The 17085-nt window shown below is 61.9% G+C and overlaps 2 protein-coding genes across 12 annotated transcripts in view; one reads left to right on the top strand and one right to left on the bottom strand.

The window, feature by feature from the left end:
* Crtc1 (CREB regulated transcription coactivator 1) overlaps nucleotides 1-5493 on the top strand; it is a 69873-nt gene extending 64380 nt beyond the window's left edge. For 4 of the 11 annotated variants that reach the window (XM_076845665.1, XM_076845626.1, XM_076845645.1 and 1 more), the window contains 3 exons: nucleotides 2963-3049; nucleotides 3628-3808; nucleotides 4760-5493. In XM_076845665.1, the coding sequence (XP_076701780.1) occupies nucleotides 2963-3049; nucleotides 3628-3808; nucleotides 4760-4971 (480 nt within the window). In that variant the 3' untranslated portion in view covers nucleotides 4972-5493. Of the gene's footprint in view, nucleotides 1-2626; nucleotides 3050-3627; nucleotides 3809-4759 lie in introns of all 11 variants that reach the window. The other 7 variants (XM_076845586.1, XM_076845597.1, XM_076845575.1 and 4 more) reach the window with 2 other exon arrangements.
* Nucleotides 5494-10078: 4585 nt separating this feature from the next.
* Comp (cartilage oligomeric matrix protein) lies at nucleotides 10079-16721 on the bottom strand. The gene is made up of 19 exons (XM_076870296.1): nucleotides 16643-16721; nucleotides 16356-16441; nucleotides 15966-16017; nucleotides 15424-15593; nucleotides 14639-14776; nucleotides 14314-14388; nucleotides 14063-14221; nucleotides 13878-13982; nucleotides 13675-13782; nucleotides 13362-13521; nucleotides 12820-12938; nucleotides 12532-12584; nucleotides 12261-12442; nucleotides 11947-12125; nucleotides 11772-11820; nucleotides 11363-11559; nucleotides 10628-10800; nucleotides 10207-10346; nucleotides 10079-10125 (listed from the first exon to the last, which is right to left on the bottom strand). Exons 1-19 carry the CDS (start codon nucleotides 16719-16721, stop codon nucleotides 10079-10081), a joined length of 2271 nt encoding a protein of 756 aa, XP_076726411.1.
* Nucleotides 16722-17085: the final 364 nt, after the last annotated feature.

Below are 17085 nucleotides of genomic sequence, written 5' to 3'. Positions count from 1 at the left end.
ACCACCACCTGGGCCATGGTGGAGGAGGACATGCAGCCTCTGCCACCACTTGGTGCCTTCGTGGTCTCTGCCAAGCCTACTAGGGATAATGGGGTTCCTCACCCAAGCCTGTCACATGAGCAGTGGCTGTGGTGGTCACCCCACCAAGGGACTCGGTGACGACTCTCTCAGTGTCCTTAGGCCCTCAGGACTCGTGGCAGTGTGTGGCCGAGAGCAGGAGCCCAGGCTTGGCCACCCTGCAGCCTCGAGCTTCAAGGCTCCTGAAGGGGCTGGATTCCCTTTCAGGGCCCAGTTAACTTGGCCTTCGGTGGTGGCAGCCCCGACTTCTCAGCTGTCTCTCCCCTCCACCCTGCAGGAAGGCATGTCCCTTGGCTGCTAGGCCCCAAGCCTAGGTCAGTCCACTGAGCCCCTCTCTCCCCATCCGTGGATGAACAGACTGAGGCCGAGTCCAAGCTCCAGGTGACAGGGCAAGATGTGACTTCATCAGACAAGGGTTTTCCTGCCGCCCGGGTGCAGGTCTAGGTGTCTTAGGACCCCTTGGTCCTGCTCAGCCTCTCCGCCCGCCCAGGCTCCCTGCGCCGGTGGCTGTTCGTGTGGCTCTGGTGTGAAGTGTGGTCTTGGCTTCAGCGGGTCCCATGTTTCGTTCAGAACTTCCATCAGGGGACCCCACTTCCTGAGCAGAGACCACCTCATCCCTAAAATGTCCTAGAAGCCACTGCAGGGCCCAAGGCCATGAAGTCGTTCCCTTGACCCTGGCAGAGGGATGATAGGCTCCGCTTCCTGGCGAGGCGAAGAGAGCTGCTTCCTTCTAGGGGGACCCTGCAGGAATGAAGACAGACTCCCTTGTCCCCGGGGACGTGCTGAGAGGTGGCCTCTCTGCTGTCTCCAGCATTCAGACCACATGAGTGGGTCATCCTCCCCCTCGGCCAGGGCCCTGCTGGGACTCCTGCCCGCAGCCCCGGCTGCACAGCAGTGGCGGGGTGGCGGTGACCTCGAGTTACACCTGGTCAGCCTGGTGACCGCACAGCACCCCGCTGCTCTGAACTCTGGTAACACATCTGGTCTCGTCACACGGCGCTCCTGTGGGGAGGGCCTAGAGATGCCATTCAGGTGGGGCCCCCATGTGCTGGACGGGGCAGGAGGGCTTCTCCCTGGAGGGAGTCGGCTGAGGGTCACTTCATTCTTTGCCACCAACCAAAGCGCTGTGGTCCAGCTGGGTGAGAGCGTGCTGCTGGCTCGGCCGCCTGCCCGTCTGCTGTGTACTGGTGTGGGCAGCGGGGGCTCAAGGCGAAGTGGCCTGGGGCTCCCCCAGAAGCAGAAGGTGCTGGGCAGAGACCACACCTGGTTTTCTGGCTGCCGCTGGTCTCCACAGATGTGCTCATCAGACCCCTGGGCCTGGGTCACCCCAGCCTACCCCACCCTGCCCGGCCCCACACCTGCCACCTCTGTCCTCAGTTGGCCGTTGTGTCTGTCCCAGTCAGGCCCGGCCCCAGGCCTCTCCCAAGCTGACGTCCTGGCCACCCTCAGGGCAGCCTCACAAGAGACACCTTGGCCATCAGCGCCCCTGTGTGTCAGGGCCAGCGCCACAGGGACAGGATCGGGCATCATCTCAGAAGCCCAGTCCCTCCCTGCACCTGCCCCCAGCCTCGCCAGCTGGGTGAAACTCACACTCTCCGCTTCCTTCTCATTGGGCGGCCCCAGCCACAGCCCTGCAGCCCCTTGGCAAAGCCTGAAGCGGGTGGTTGTGTCTGGGCCGTGCTGGGGAAGGCGCCCGGCCGTGGGTGCGCCAGGGGCCTCTACCTCGGGCTCACCCCAGCTCGAAGCTGTGGACTCTGGGCTTCAGGGATTTCAGCCACTTTGTCCTCTTCCTCAGTCCCCTTTTTTAACTCCTCACTGGCCTTCGATGGCTCATCTGTCACTGTGACTCCAGTCAGAGTGGGCATCTGCCCCTTCTGCTCTTGGTCCACTGACCCCAGGGGGCTAAAGGTTTGTTGTCAACCCAGATTGAAGCGTTGAGTTGTCCTAGCACCTGGGGTCTTCCCAAGACCACTCTGATGGGGAGCCCAAGGGCCAGGGGGCCAGGGCGTTTGGTCTGTGGAGATGGTCTCAGAGACATGGTGTGCTGGGCACCCTGTCCTGCACAGGTAGAAGCAGGCTGGAGTTCCCAGCCTTGGGGTGCTGCTGGGCCTCTGGTGGCTGCTAGGTCACTCCAGAGCTCTTTTCTAGGCCTTATTCATCAGGGGCTTGGGATGTGACTTGGCCACTTGCACAGCCCAGCTAGGCTCTGTCCCCTGTCTCTTTGGTGTGGGCTCCAAGCGCACCTTTACAGCATTCCCACCACCCATGAGTCCCCTAGTCCCCTCCTCCTCTCCCAGGGACAGCCTGTGCCCCTTCCTCTGAGCACGTCTGGCTGAGACGGGACGCAGCAGGTGGCCTCCCCGTGAGGGCCTCAGGCCTCTCTCTGCTCCTGTCTGTGCTCGCTTGGCCAGTCGCCAGTTCTGTACATCGTCCTGTCCAAGTATGTGTGGCCTGTCTCCTGTCTTCCTGGGGGCCCATCGGGTTCCCCAGTGCACGTTCTGTCGTGAATGTAACGTCCAAGCACCTTCTGTCTTGGCCCCTCTCCCAGGTCACCTCTGAGGCTTCCAGGCCTCTCATCTGGCAGCCCCACCTTCTCCATGACGGAACTGGGGTCTCCACACCCAGCTCAAGGGGAGTTGGGGGTGGTGCCTTGGAGGGTATCAGGGTGCAGACACCCCAGGTGGAAGGAAGCAGTCATCCAGGACTGGGGCGCACCCACGGACCCCAAGATAAAAGTCATCAGCCTTCTGCGTCCCAGGGAGCTCCGGGGGCCTTTTTCCCTGTCCAGTCAGGGCCTGGGAGCGCCAGCCTCCTGATGGGCCCTGGTCAACCCCTGCCCAGCCTTGGGGGCCATGACCACAGCAGGCCTCTCTTCTGTCTGCAGCACTCGTCCGCCTTGGGCAGCGTGTTTGGGGACTCATACTATGAGCAGCAGATGGCAGCCAGGCAGGCCAATGCTCTGTCCCGCCAGGTGAGGGGGCGCCCAGGCCGCTGGCCGGTGCCCACAGCACATGCTCGCCAGGACCCAGACCTTGGGGGCAGGGCCGCACGCACTCAGGGGACCCTGCCCACCCCTTGGCTTCGCTCCTCAGTCCCTGTCCTGTCTTTGAGCTATGGAGGCCAAGGCCCCAGCAGAGGTGGCTTGGCCTGGCTTCCTGGGCCTCTGTCTGCCTGGCAGAATGGATTCCAAAGGTAGAGGGGGAGGAAGGGCAGGCCTCGACCAGCTGGGGACAGGGCAGCGGCTGTCAGAGCAGTGCCTTGGCGTGGGCTGTGCACGTGGGTTGCCGGGAGGCTGCGCTGGCTTTGCGTGGAGGCCGGGGCAGGGACGCCGGGGCAGAGGAGGTCCGGCCGTGGCCTGGAGCACTCACTTGCTCATCCGTCCGTCCATCCATCCATCCATCCAGTCTTGAGTGCCAGGGAGGCCCAGGGCCTGGGGGCTCATGCTCAGCAGCTTTGGATGCCAGGCCCCCTGCAGGGGCATCCTGGGGCCGCAGGTGGCAGCCGGGAGCCCTGGGTGGTCCTCATGGCCTGGCGCGCTTGCCTTGCCAGCTGGAGCAGTTCAACATGATGGAGAACGCCATCAGCTCCAGCAGCCTCTACGGCTCCGGCTCCACACTCAACTACTCGCAGGCAGCCATGATGGGCCTCACGAGCAGCCACGGGAGCCTGCAGGACACGCAGCAGCTCGGCTACTCCAGCCACAGCGGCATCCCCAACATCATCCTCACAGGTGAGGCTGCCAGCCCCGTCGCAGGCCCGGTGCCCAGGAGCCTAGGTGGGACTTCCCTGTGCCCCGGGGCAGCGTGGCCGCTGGGAGAGGACTCGGCTCCAGCAGGAGACTGAGCTGGGCTGCCTTCCTGCCCTCAGCCCAGGGTTCAGCGGGACAGGGCCCCGAGGAGGCCAGATCCCTCCCACACCTTGAACTCCACCCGTTCCTGGGCAGGACGGGCCAGGGAGACACCTAGGCGCTGGGACAGGCATCCAGCACTCAGTGCAAAGCCAGTCAGGATCCCGCTGCCCAGGTACCTAGGGAACACGCAGCCCCATCCTGCATGGCACGGATGAAATCACCCAGCACAAAACCCAGGCATTCAGTGGCCACCCCCACCCCCGTCTTCACCAAGGCTGCTGGGGATGTCCACACTGGCACCTCTAGGATATGGGAGGTCACATTCAGAGCCCCTGGTGCCCTTTGTGGGAATCCTGACCTCCCCACCCCTGGGTCAGGCAGTGGGCAGAGGTGGATGCCCAGGGACAGAGACCAGGGACTCCCAAGACAGGGCTGCTCTCTGATGGTGCGTCTGCCCAGGGAGACGGGGACTCTGAAGCCCACCTCCCAGCTCTGCAAACAGGCGCAGCACCTCCCCAGTACAGTAGAGGGAGGAGCCAGGTTCCTTCCTGGGCAGCAGCTGGGCCCCGTTGGGGACAAGTGCCCTTCGTGCCTGCACCCAGCCTGCCTCTCATGGCCCTTGGGTCTTCAGCCCTGGGGCACTGCTGACATCTAGTGTCGGGTCATTCTCTAAGGTGGGTACTTTCCTGTGCCTCCACCCACCAGATGCCAGCAGTGTCACTTCCCCCAGTTGTGACAACCAGAATGTCTCCAGACCTTGGCAGTGTTCCCTGGAGGGCAGGTCTGACATTGCTGGAGGCCAGGCTGAGCTGTACTATTTGTCTCTCCTAGTGACAGGAGAGTCCCCCCCTAGCCTCTCTAAAGAACTGACCAGCACTCTGGCCGGGGTCAGCGATGTCAGCTTCGACGCTGACAACCAGTTCCCCCTGGATGAACTCAAGATCGACCCCCTGACCCTCGATGGACTGCACATGCTCAATGACCCTGACATGGTCCTCGCTGACCCGGCCACTGAGGACACCTTCCGGATGGACCGTCTGTGAACGGCCATGCCTGGCATAGTGCCGCCGGTCCGTGGTCTCCGACGGCGTCCCTCCAAGCCTTGGGGCGGCCACACTCCGTCCCTTGCAAACAGCCGAGCTTGTGATTCTGAGCTTGCAATGCCGCCCGGCGCCCCCACCAGCCTGCCCCCGGTTGTTCACCTCCCGCTGAAGCCCGGCGAGGCCCGAGCTGGGCCCTCCGTCCGTCCACCTGGGGCCAGGCTGGGGTCAGAGGCTGTGAGTCCTCACTCCTGCAGACCCTTCCTGCGCTCGCTCCTCTCCTACCCCGGGGCCGGGTGCGAGCTCCCCACAGGATGCTGAGAGTGGGGTGTCAGGAGGCTTGGGGTGGGTGTCTGGGCTGAGGTGCACTTTCCGACTGTTGATGAGCTCTCACTGCCTTTCTTCATCCCGTCCCCGAGACCCGCCATCCCCAGCCCACGATCAGGTAGACAGCGGCCCCACCTGCCGAGGCAGAAGGTGCCAGAGGAGGGACAGGCAGAGTGAAATAAACACTATTTTGATGGCCGTCTTCTATATTTCTGAGCACACTCAAAAGCACTAGGCGCTGTCCCGGGCGAACGTTAGGTGTGACCCAGCATGCAGAGCGGCCGACGCCCCCTCGCCCCTCTCACCCCTTCAGCCCAGCCAGGACCTTCTGTCCCGAGATGCCCAGACAGGCTGAAGCAGACCACAGCTGCCCCGGGCAGGGATGACCTGGGGTCTTTATCTCTGTCTCCCTGTCCTGTGGTCATGTTAGAGGTACATACTGTACTAAGGCGTGGGAGGTCGGGTGGGTAGGTGGCCAGGGAATCTCTATCGTGATTTTTTTTTCTTCTTTGGTTTGTATTTACATTTGGTTGTAGACGAGTAGCTGAAATTTTCCAGCCAACACTTGCCTGAGAGCATGATTTTATAATCCCAGAATCCTGTGTTCCCCATTTTTAAGCTAACTGGAAACGTGGGCTGATAAACCTAGGAGCAGTAGCTGCCCACAAGCCCAAGCCCGAGCCTCAGACTTTCTTAATTTTGCGGCCACCAAGAGGCCACTAAGGCCCCGCCTGTCAGAAGCTCATGGTGGCTAGAGGCCGCTGTTGGTGCATGAAGCAGACTATTGGGACGTAGCCCGTTTTATGGGAGGGTCTCTGCGAGACCTGACTCTGCCTGCTGCTCCCCAGTGTGTCCCCAAGCCTCACCTTGAAGACCCCATGACTGGGGCCTCTGCGCCGAGGGCATCAGGACCAGTGGGAAAGAGTGGACCCCTGAGAGCCAGGGCAGAGCTGGCCTTTCGTCTCCTGCACCCTACCCTCTCTGGCTCCCGGTCCAGGCCTCTGATGGGCCTTGTGTCCCAGCCACCAGTTTTTGGTGCCTCAGCCAGGGCTGAGGGGACTTGGAGGCAAAGGGCAGCGTGTGTTTTAGTGGCAGGTTTCCAGGTGCTTTGAGAAGTGCCTCTGGAGGCCAAGGTTGCAGTGGGGCACCCAGAGTGGCCTCAGACACTGCCACCACAGGCCTTGTGACAGGCAGTGGCACAGCTGTTTTCTGTCTCCCACTCTGGGATGTGACACTCTGGGTTTTTCCTCTGGGTTGCACCTTGACGCCCTCGCCTGCGCCTCTGCCCACCAGGCTGGCACCTTCTGCTGGGTGCGTTTCTTTGTGGTGTCGCAGCTCCCACCTCCGCCAGGTCACAGGAGCCCTCATTCTGTCCTCCGGAGCTGCATTTGATACTAGCATCGTTCCTCCCTCTCCTTCCCAGTGACACTGTTAGCACATGGCCAAGCAGCCAGGTGGCCACTGGCCTCCTGGGTCACTACACCTGCTGCTGTCCATCACTCTGGACTTGAGCACAGTATTAGACGGTGTCCAGGTCACAGCCCATTTTGCTGCTGGGATGGAGGCCGGAAGCAAAAAGTGGGGACATTTTTTTTTTTAAAGAAAAACTCTGTACACGGGAGGCTTTGGTTACATTAGACTTGTATGTAGAACTTTTAAAAAATGGCCTTAATAAAATCCCACACAACCTGCCTGGGCACAGTTTTCAAATAAGGCGTTGGGGACCTCACAAAGGAGCCTCATGGACCGCCACAACTGTCCATCGAGCCACTGGCCAATGCCACCACCACTGCTCTTTCAGGCTCTTGGTGCAGACAGGCGAGAGAGGAGGGACAGTGCCCTCTGAGCATCCCAGGTTTGTGGCCCGTCTCCAGTGTCCCACAGCCAGGACTACAGGTGACATTGTATTAACGCAGGGGCCTTGGCTCATCGCCAAATTCTTTTTCCAGTGGGAATGAGGTGGATCAGGTCAGGGCTTCCTGGGAAGGTGCGGGGCCTTGTTTGTTCTCAGGGCCAGCTAGGAGCCAGCAGCCAGGTGTCCCCGTGTTCTGGAAACGCTCACCCCCTCTGCACCTGGGCTCTGTAACGGGATTTTGTGGGGGTCTTTTTTTTTAGATGTCACTTCTCTACTAAATATTCCTGAATTGCCAAGACTTTCTAAAACAAGACAGTTTAAGGGAACCAGCCCTGTGCTTTGTGACGTGAAAATACTGTGATTTAGACGCGCTGCACCAGGAGGGCCAGGCCAGGGGCCCCTGCAGCATGTATATAGCCCCGCCGCTCATGTCCTCGTTTGGGACAGGCTTGGATACTCGGCCCTTGCCAGGTCAGAGGCAGGGCCAGGCCAGCCGTTCCCCCAGCCCTACCGATGTACTCCCGACTTTGGCCAGGCCCCTCTGCTTTGCAGACCCTGCCCCAGGGCAGAAGCAAGACAGGGGGCTTCTGAGAACACCACGTCCCCACCGCCTCTTCTACCCCTGCGCTCTGGGTCCCAAGGGGGTGCATTTGCTCCCTCACAAGGCTCAGAGCCGGAGCCCCCAGGTCAGCCCCTTTGTGCTCCGGGCGTTTTGCTCCACAGGGCCCCACCTGGGACACTCCTCTCTGGTGCCACCTTCTTGTGGCTCTTCAGTGCTATGGAGAATTCTGACATGGTGTGATTTCTCCAGGTGGCCCAGCTCTCTGGAGGGCACAGCAGGATCCTGTAGTGAGGCCCGTGTTTCATGGTGGGGCATGGAATGGTGGCCAGTGGCCTTCAGATGGGCGTGGGACATCACAGCCAGGGCTGCTGGCCAGCAGCTGCCTACAGCCACTCGGGGGCACAGCCCAGGGAGGGATAGGCAGGGCCAGACAGCTGGGCAGCCACCCTGTGTCAGTGCCTGTCCCTAGGGGGGCTCGGAGACCCCCCAGCCCTCCTGTCTTGGTGGGTCCTCAGCTGGTCCAAACCAAACACTCTTCCAAATCCCCCACCTGACCTGGCTCCCGGTTTTCTGTATTTCCAAAGAAGGCCTTGAGCGCCTGGCCAGCTGGGCATGGTGAGGCCGGGTGGTACTGGGCCTCCACGCCCTCCAGTGGTTCCTGATGCAGCTGGTGGCCAGAGGTCGCAGGATCCTCAGTGTGGGGGTGGGATGAGGGGCCCTCAGCACCAGGGGCCCCAACGCCAATGATAGGAGGTACCCTTGAGCCTGGTGCATTGTCACCCTGCAGGTGACACTCCAGGTGAGGGGACCATGGCTCCTGGAGCCCTCCCCACATGGCCTGGAGAGCTTGGGGAAGACTCAGTCCTTTACAAACCACTGAGGATGCTTGGGGTGTGGAGGCAGCAGGGTCCCTTTAAGCCGCATTCTCCTTGGCCCCTGAGTCCCCATTTCCTACAGGGGTCTTCTGGCATTTGACTTGGTGTCCCTGGGACATCCCCCTCAGGCGTGCCCAGTCAACTTGGCCTGAGCCAACCATGTCCTTGGGTTCTTTCCAAGGAGTTCCGGCCAGCCAGGGCTCGGGTACCACTCAGAGCCCTCCGTGTGGTATGAGTGTCCCTTCTACCTTTGTCACCCAGGGACAGGAGGTGGGTGACCTGCATCCCAGGCCTGGGTGCGAGGCTACTCCCAAGGGCATGGGGTCAGGAGTGAGCCCCATGGGGCCTGAGCCTCAGTTTCCCTCCTGTCACTTTCTAAACCCGAAGGTCTCAAGGCCCCCAGCTCCCTGACCAGGGTCGGGGGCAGAGGCTGGCCTTGGGATGGTGCTGGTTCCAGATGGCTCCATCCACCTTTCTCCACCTGGCCCAACGCCTCTTCTCCAGAAGCAGGGACGCGTGGCCCGTTTCAGGGGTGGGGGTTGTCTCACAGGGTTCTGGATTTGGGATCAATCCATGTTCGGCCTTGCCCAGATCAGCTGGTCAAGCACTTCTGACCTCCTGCCCACTGGGGACATGGGGACATAGCCATGGCCTCGTACCACACCCCGGAGACTGGGCTTTGGCAGCCCAGGTCCACAGGCCCTGCCTTGCCCCCACTAGGAACTGCCCCCCAGGGGCTGGGCAGCCCCATTGATATATGCAAACCTGCTGGTCCAAGCCCCGCCCCGCCCGTGCCCCTCTGTGCCCAGGCTGGCCCTGTCCCCCAGCATGTACACTCTACTGCGGATGTCCTGTGGGCCTGCGCGGGCGCTGTGGCAGGCAGGTGGGGCGGGCGCTCAGGGCACTCTCGGCTGCCCCTGCCCGCCCTCCGGCGCGGACGCTTTTGTCTTTGTACCTTTGCATCCTTTGTAATGAAATGGAATAAAAATCCAATGTTTTCGTCTCTGTCTCTTCCCATGCTTTCCTCCCCTGTCTCCCTCCCTTGGGGGTGGCAAAGGCCCCTGACCCTCTCTCTTCATGGATGGCCACAGGCACACAGACCGACACACAGTCATGAGTGCCCCACACACCCCTGTCGGCACCCGAGGAGGGATCCTCAAACTTGCAGGGGACAGACCAGCCCCCTAGAATCCTCGAGCAGACACTTCAGTGGAGGGGTCCCAGCTTCATCATGGCTGAGTGACTGGGACACAGTGGCAGACCTAGGAACCTCCCCAAATCAGGCCTGGATAGTCCCCAGCAGATAGGTGGGCCCCTCGGAGGCCCAGTTACACTGGTCCCTTGCAGCAAAGACCACACTTGGCACTCCCCCCGCACACGAGCTTTATTCGCCTCTCAGACCCTCTCCCTTCTCCTCTGGGCTGGGGCCTCCCTCGGCCCCCATCCCCCCTGGTAAGGGCAGCCAACGTCCAACAGTGGGTTCCGGGTTCCCTAGGCCCGCTGCAGCCGCTGGGTCTCATAGTCTTCAGGGATGGTGTCTGCAAGAGAGGTCAGCGAGTAAGAGGCCTTGCAAGGCCTTTGGGCAGATTCCCTGCCCTCCCAACTGGGCCCCAGCTCACCGTTGCAGCGGTAGCGCAGGTTGGCCCAGATGATGTTCTCCTGGGAGAAGCAGAAGACCCCCAGGCGGCCGCCCCTCATGGTTGTATCCAAGACTACGTTGCTGTCAGCCACCAGCTCAGGCCCCTCATAGAACCTCACCCTGCAGGTGGGAGAGTGAGTCAGGCCCCAGCCAGCACCTCTTTGCCTGTGTTGGAATGGACACGAAGGGGCCCTGCCCATAGCCAGGGCTGAGTGACACACCCGGGCATGAGGAATGAGGATCAAAGGGTTCTTCTAACTGGAGCCCCACTGCGCGCTGCTTCTGCCTGCGTCATATTCCCATTTTACAGACAAGAGGCCAAGGCCCCAGGAGCCCTTTTCCCCCTGCAGCTGAGGATGTCCCTGCCTGGCCCAGCTCACGGGTGGAGGTGGGGTCCCCACCTTATGTAGCCCACTTGAGGCCGGTGCTGCAGGAACCAGCGGTAGGACGTCTTGTCCTTCCAGCCCACGTTGCGGGGATCCTTCCACAGCAGCCGCACCTGGGACTCTGTGTCCCCTGTGTGCCACAATGCGTTCCGTAACTGCTCCCCGGGGCCCGTGGAAGACTTCACAGCCTGCCATTGTCCAGAGAAAGGGGTTCAGAGACTTCAGGGGTTTGGGGAAACCTGGCTCCTAGCCTGGAAGGACAGAGCTGTGGGTCATGGTAGGAGGCCCTGGTTGGGATGGCAGACCCACAAGGAAGCTTTCTTGGGGGCCAAATGGGGGCTCAGGGGTGGATCATGGGGGGCAGTCGTGGGGCCTCCTGAGAGGATCTGGGAGTCTTGAACAGATTGGAGGTCTGGGAGGACAGATGACCTGTAGGACTTGGGTGCCTGTAAGATAAACCGAAATCTACAGAAATGGGGGAATTTGCTAGAGGGTTTCAGCAATATATTTGGGTCTAAGGGAGTCTGCAGAAAATTTGGGGGACTCAGAAAAACAGGGCCCTGTGATAGGCTTTAGGGGGCAAAGGCAGGTTGGGGGGACCCTAGGGCAGTGTTTGAGGGCTTGTGGGAGGAAGCAAGATTGGGGCCTTTGGAGTGAGAGCTTCGAAGTCTGCAGAGTGATGCTCGGGGGCTGTGGGTGTGTAAAGGCTTTTGCGGGGTGGGGGGGGGGGGTCTGCGGAGTGTGCAGGACCTTGAGCTGGATGCCAGGCTCGGCCACAGCGCGGAAGGGGTTCGCCTGCCAGTACGTTTGTTCCATCTGTTTCCACATGACCACGTAGAAACTCGAGCTGTCCTGGTAACCGAAGATGAAACCCGCGTAGTCGTCATCCGTGGCTGTGTTCACGTGGAAGGTGCCCTCGAAGTCCACGCCATTGAAGGCCGTGTATCCTGACAAAGGGAAGAGGGTTTCGGGCTTTCATAGCCCCAGTCTTGGGTGCTCACCAGAGCCCAGCCCGCCCCCTGGAATCTGCCCCTTCAGGAACCCAGACCACGCCCTAAACTACCACTGACCACGCCCCTCCGGAGCCCAGAATGCTCACAGCCCCGCCCCCTGCGGCCCCGCCTCCGAGCCGGCTCCGCCCAGCTCCCCGGCCTCTTACCCACAGCCAGGCCTGGGTCGCTGTTCATGGTCTGCACGATCTCCATCCCCTGATTAGGTTCAAGGAAGAAGGGCCTCAGGTCGGCCACCAGGGCCGCTACGCTTCCCGTCCCCCGCTTAGGCCCTGCTGAGGGGGTCCTGGTCTCCCCAAAACCACCACCAGGCCTTGCCCTCACCTGATTGAGCACCACCCAGTTGGGGTCAATTTGGGCATCGCCCTCGGGGTCCAGCACAACAGTCTGGAAGGCCCGGAAGTCCGTGAGGGTGACCTCGGCGTTCTCCGGACACACATCAATCTTGTCTACCACCTTGTCCGCGTCGAAATCACCCTGACACGCATCACCCACGCCGTCCCCTGAGAGGAGACAGGAACTGAGACAACCCCTCCACGTGGGTTCAGCTTCAGGCTCTGCCACAGGTGGGGGCCACACCCATCCCAGGCCACCTCACCCCCATCAATACCAGCCCGCCCCTGTCACCCCTGTCATACTGTCTGCATCCTCCTGGCGTGGGTTGGGTACCAGGCGACAGTTGTCCCTACTATCAGGGACTCCATCGTTGTCATCATCGTCATCACAGGCGTCACCCTGACCGTCGTGGTCTGAATCTTGCTGGGCACTGTTGGGCACTGTGGGGCAGTTGTCCCGGGAGTCTTGGTGTCCGTCCCCATCCCTAAAGTGGGTAAGTTCAACAAAGAGACAGTGGGAAGCTCAGAGGATTTGTCGGGTGTCCCACACACCCACCCTAGGTGGCCTCCTTACTGGTCTTGGTCGCTGTCACAAGCATCTCCTACAAAATCATGGTCCACATCCCTCTGGGGAGGAGGTAAGGATCAGGGTCCACAATCAGGAGAGAGGATCTCAGAAGCCTCCCTCAGCACTCCCTCTGCAGCCAAGCTCCTCCTGACCCCAAGGAAACCCCCAAGGCCAGGCCACTTGGACCGTGGGAGGCCTTGTCTGGCAGGGGGGATCCTCTAAGCTGTGGTCTTGGTAACCCAGCCTGGGCTCACCCCAGGGCACTGACCCAGCTGGGATCTGGCCTGCTCTCACCTGGTCTGGGTTGTCCTTCTGAGGGCAGTTATCACAGGCGTCCCCTACACCATCACCGTCACTGTCCTTCTGGTCTGAGTTGGGCACCCTGGGACAGTTGTCTGCTGAGTTTCGGATCCCTGCAGGAATCCAGGCACAAGTCCCAAGATTGGGGCGGGGTCAGATGACTTCATTAGGACCAAGACCAAGGCTGACGCTAGCCTGGAACACAGCCCCAGCTCCGTGGAGACTTGAAAGAATGGATGGTTCTCCCTCCCAGCTAAACTGGGTACCTTGTGAATGCCACCCCAAACCTTCATGTCCCTGTCTGTAAAAATGTCATCTTTGGCGTCTGCAGCATCTAACACAAAGTCCACCACCCACTCCTAGGAACGTTGCCCCAGTCCTGCCTCCTATCTCAAGGCCCAGCTTGCATTTTTCTGCCCGCGGGAGCACGGGCCTTGGTCTAGGGCGACCCAGGCGAGTTCACACCATCCAGTTTCCAAGATCCATCAAGCCCCGCCCCGGAGCTGGCCGCTCATCTCCCCAGCCTGCTTGCTCACGGTCTCCATCGATGTCGTCGTCGCAAGCGTCGCCCCGACCATCCTGGTCTGTGTCCTTCTGGTCGTCATTCTTCTGGGACCGGCAGTTGTCGCACGCATCACCCCACTTATCGTTGTCAGAGTTGCGTTGGTCTGCGTTCCGCACCAGGGGGCAGTTGTCCTGGGGGAAAGGGCCAGTTAAGGAGAGTCAGGCTGGGAAAGGTAAAATCATTTCCCATTCTTGCTCATCTCCGAGGTCCCGCCTCCTCTTCAGGGAACCCTTTTCACCCCAGACCGAAAGCCCAGTCCAGCCTTGGTCCCCTCATGGCCTCACCTCTTCGTTGCGGACCCCGTCACCATCGGCATCAGGGTCGCAGGCGTCTCCTATGCCATCGCGATCCACATCCTCCTGCCCTGAGTTGGGCACCGTCACGCAGTTGTCCTGAGGGCGGGCACGGCAGGCATGAGTGGCTTGACCAGGTAGCCCTGTCCAGACCCCACTCCCGCTCGGCCACGCCCCTCCACGACCCCGCCCACCTTGCGGCATTGGCGCTCGGAGCAGCGCAGTTTTTCGTCTGGGAAGCCGTCCAGGTCAGTGTCCCGGCCACAGAGGAGTCCATTGCCAGCCCAGCCGACTGCACACTGTAGAGGGGAGTCGGTGGGTGACCTGATGTAACCGTACCCTCCACCCCTCTGCCACCCCCTGAGTTCCTGCAACTCACCACGCAGGACCGTGAGCCGTCGCGCTCCAGGACACAGTCAGCCTTTTCGTGGCAAGGGCTGGGCGATCCGTCAGGGCAGAAACGTTGCGCGCGCCGCTGGCAGCCAGATGCCTGATCGCCTACGAAGCCGGGCTGGCACGGGCCACACTGGAAGGAGCCCTGCGCCCATGCCCGGGACAGTCAGCGCGGGTCCTCACCCCTGCCCTTCTCCCCTGGGCGCAATCCTTCCGCCCTCCCCGCGCCGGCCTTACCCGGGTGTTGATGCACACCGAGTTGGGAACGCAGTTATGCTGCCCCGTCTCACACTCATTAATATCCGTGCAAACCTAGGGGAGGGGGGACGCAGAGGTCACCGTCCCACTCAGATACCTAACCCGCCATTCTCACCCCGTCCTCGCCGCTTCCACACCTGGCCTTGCCACTACTCCCATCCTACCCGGCAGGGCAATCGGAGTCGGATCTACCGCGGAAGACCCTTCCTCCTCCCGCTAGAGCGAGGCTGGAGGACGAGTTGACTGCACAAAATGCTTCCCCACTTCCCTTCTGCTGCCAAAGCCGAGCCCCTACGCCCCTCACCTGCTTGTTGGCCTTGGCGAAGGCCAGTCCCACGCCTTCGTGGGTGGGGCCGCTGTACCCCGGGGGACAAGCCTCGCAGCGGAACCCCGGACTGGTGTTGATGCAGCGGACGCGGGGAAAGCAGGGGTGGGCGTTGCACTGAGGGAGAAGGAGCCACAGCGGGGTCAGAAAATGTGGAGCTGGACCCGAGAGCCACACCTCCGGGTTTCCGGGATTTGGAAAATTTAAGAACCGTCAGCCAGCCCTGGGAGCAGGGTGCCACGTGGGACGAAGGCAACCATTCCAGGAGTCACACACGACTTTGCCCTGATGGGAAAACGCGACCACGAAAGAAGGGGGCTGCTCTCTCATGGCCGAGGAAAGGAGTTTTGGGGACGGGCATCCCCAGCGGAGGGAGGGAGTGGTCGCCGGGGCCTGCGTGCCCGACGACGGTGGGGTCGTTGAAAATGGCGCTCTTCTGTCAGAGAAAGGTGGCTGGGGCGGTCGACCCCAGGTGGTGAGGAGGGTTGTTGGGGAGGACCTCGCCCGGCGGTGAGAGAGTCGTCGAGGTCAGTGTCACTAGCGGTGGCGGGGGTGATCAGGGCGGGCGTCTCCGGTGATAACGAGCGTGATCTGGGTGGAGGTCCCCGGACGGTGAGGAGGTCGTTTTGGCTTGCGCCCTCAACTGTGAGAGGCTCGTCTGGGAGAGCACCTCCAGTGGAGGAGGGGGTCGTTGGGGTGGTGGGAGATTGTTGGGTGGGTGGTGGAGGGATCGTCAGGGCGGCGGGGTTCGGGAGCCCGCGCACCTCATTAACGTCGGTGCAGTGCGAACCGTTGCCGGTGAAGCCTGCGGGGCAGGGGCCACAGCGCGCGCCACTCGCGGTCTCAGTGCAGGCCACGCCAGGGAAGCAGGAGCCAGCCGCGCAGTAGGACAGGGGCCGCACGCTCAGGCCCGGCGTGCGCGCCGGCTGCATCCCTGCGGGGGAGGGGGCGGGGCTGGTCAGGGTCACGCCCCGGGGCTGAACGCTGGCCCCTGGAGGCGGGGCGAGGTCCCGCAAGCTCCGGATCCCGCCTTGGGCTGCGCGCGGGTTCTTTCTTTTCGTGGACTCCGCTGTGCTCTTTTCTGCCTCTCCTCTCCGCTTCTCCATCTCCCTGCATCTCTCGCGGCACGCTCCGTCTCTCTGTCCCCCCTCCCTCTTGGTCTCTCTTCGTCTCTCACCCAATCTCCCTATTTCTGCCAGCACCCATCTTCCTGTCTCTTTTTTTCTCTGACTTTGTCTTGTTCTCTGTCTCCCCATCTCTCCTCTCTCCCGCCCGCCCGCGTCTCTGCCGCCCCAGCCGCGCTCACCGCACGCGTCACACTCCATCACGGTGTTTTTCAGGAACGTGATCTCCTTGACCTGCAGGACGTGGGATGGGAAGACCAGTGGAGCCCCCTTCCTCTCCTCCCTTGCCCCCCCCCCGGACTCCCGGTCCACAGACCGTTCCACCCCCCTAGACGCTCTCTTCTAGGGCTCCCGACCCCTAGACTCCCTGCCCTCCCGGTTTCCCTGTCCCTCCCCTAGACTGCCTCCTCCTTCCTTGGAGCCCCTATCTCCGCGACCCCTCTTTCCTTCTTCCTTTCCACACACTTCCTCGCCCAGGACTCCCTCCCCCGTCTCCCCTCCCCCCTGCTCTCCTACCCTCGAGACCCCCTCCCACCTCCTTCCCCATTGCTGTCTCCTCGCGCGCCCCTCACCTGCTGCCGCAACAGCTCCCGCACGTCCTGCAGCGCTGCGTTGGTCTCCTGCAGCTCGCGCAGCATCTGCGGGGCAAGGTCTCCGCCTGTGTTTTCAGGGGGTGCTGGTGGGCTTCGGGGTCTGGGGATCCCACAATCCCATCCCTTCCCTCGGGATCCACAGCCTGCTTTCCCAGCCCTGCGCGCCCCAGCGAACAGTCCCCAGCCTCAAGAAGCTGGAACTGCAACCCTTTCAAAGGTCCTCCTGTCGATGGGGGGACATGGCACTTGAGGCCAGCGTGTCTTACCTAGAGGAATCTGGCCCTGGCCGGACACGCGGAGGGCCGACAGGGTGAGTAGGAGAACACAGGCGGTGCCAGGGGCCATGGCTGCGGCGGGATGCTGGACGGCTGTTCACTCTCTGCCGCCCACGAGGCCCGCGGGGCCTTTTTATCCCAGCAGAGCGCCGGCCCCGGGGACGGCCCACCGCGGCCCTGCCCAGCTCCAGCCGCAAGGTAAACACATGGCGCTGGGCTTTGCGTTCAAGGCCTCACCCGATTTGCCCAGCAGAGCTGCCGGCGGCTGAATCAGGACGGTCTGTGGAGGGGGATGACTTGGGGGGAGTCAGTGAAACCACCCCCTACCCTCCCCCAGCCCTGCATTCCCTCTCACTATTTATTGAGTGCCTGCTGCATACAAGCCTGGGGTAGAGCTGGGAACAAGTCTCCATGGCTGCCCTGAGGGTTTGAGA

Source organism: Callospermophilus lateralis, chromosome 1 (genome assembly GCF_048772815.1).
Source record: "Callospermophilus lateralis isolate mCalLat2 chromosome 1, mCalLat2.hap1, whole genome shotgun sequence".
NCBI lineage: Eukaryota > Metazoa > Chordata > Mammalia > Rodentia > Sciuridae > Callospermophilus > Callospermophilus lateralis.
This window is presented reverse-complemented; position numbering and strand designations above follow the sequence as displayed.

Coding starts and splice junctions, on each gene's coding strand:
- Comp (XM_076870296.1), bottom strand. CDS start 16,721: ATGGCCCCTGGCACCGCCTGTGTTCTCCTACTCACCCTGTCGGCCCTC. Junction 13,983..14,062: donor ACGGCTCACGGTCCTGCGTG/GTGAGTTGCAGG, acceptor TCCCCTCTACAG/TGTGCAGTCGGCTGGGCTGG. Junction 12,585..12,819: donor AGAAGGACAACCCAGACCAG/GTGAGAGCAGGC, acceptor CCTCCTCCCCAG/AGGGATGTGGACCATGATTT.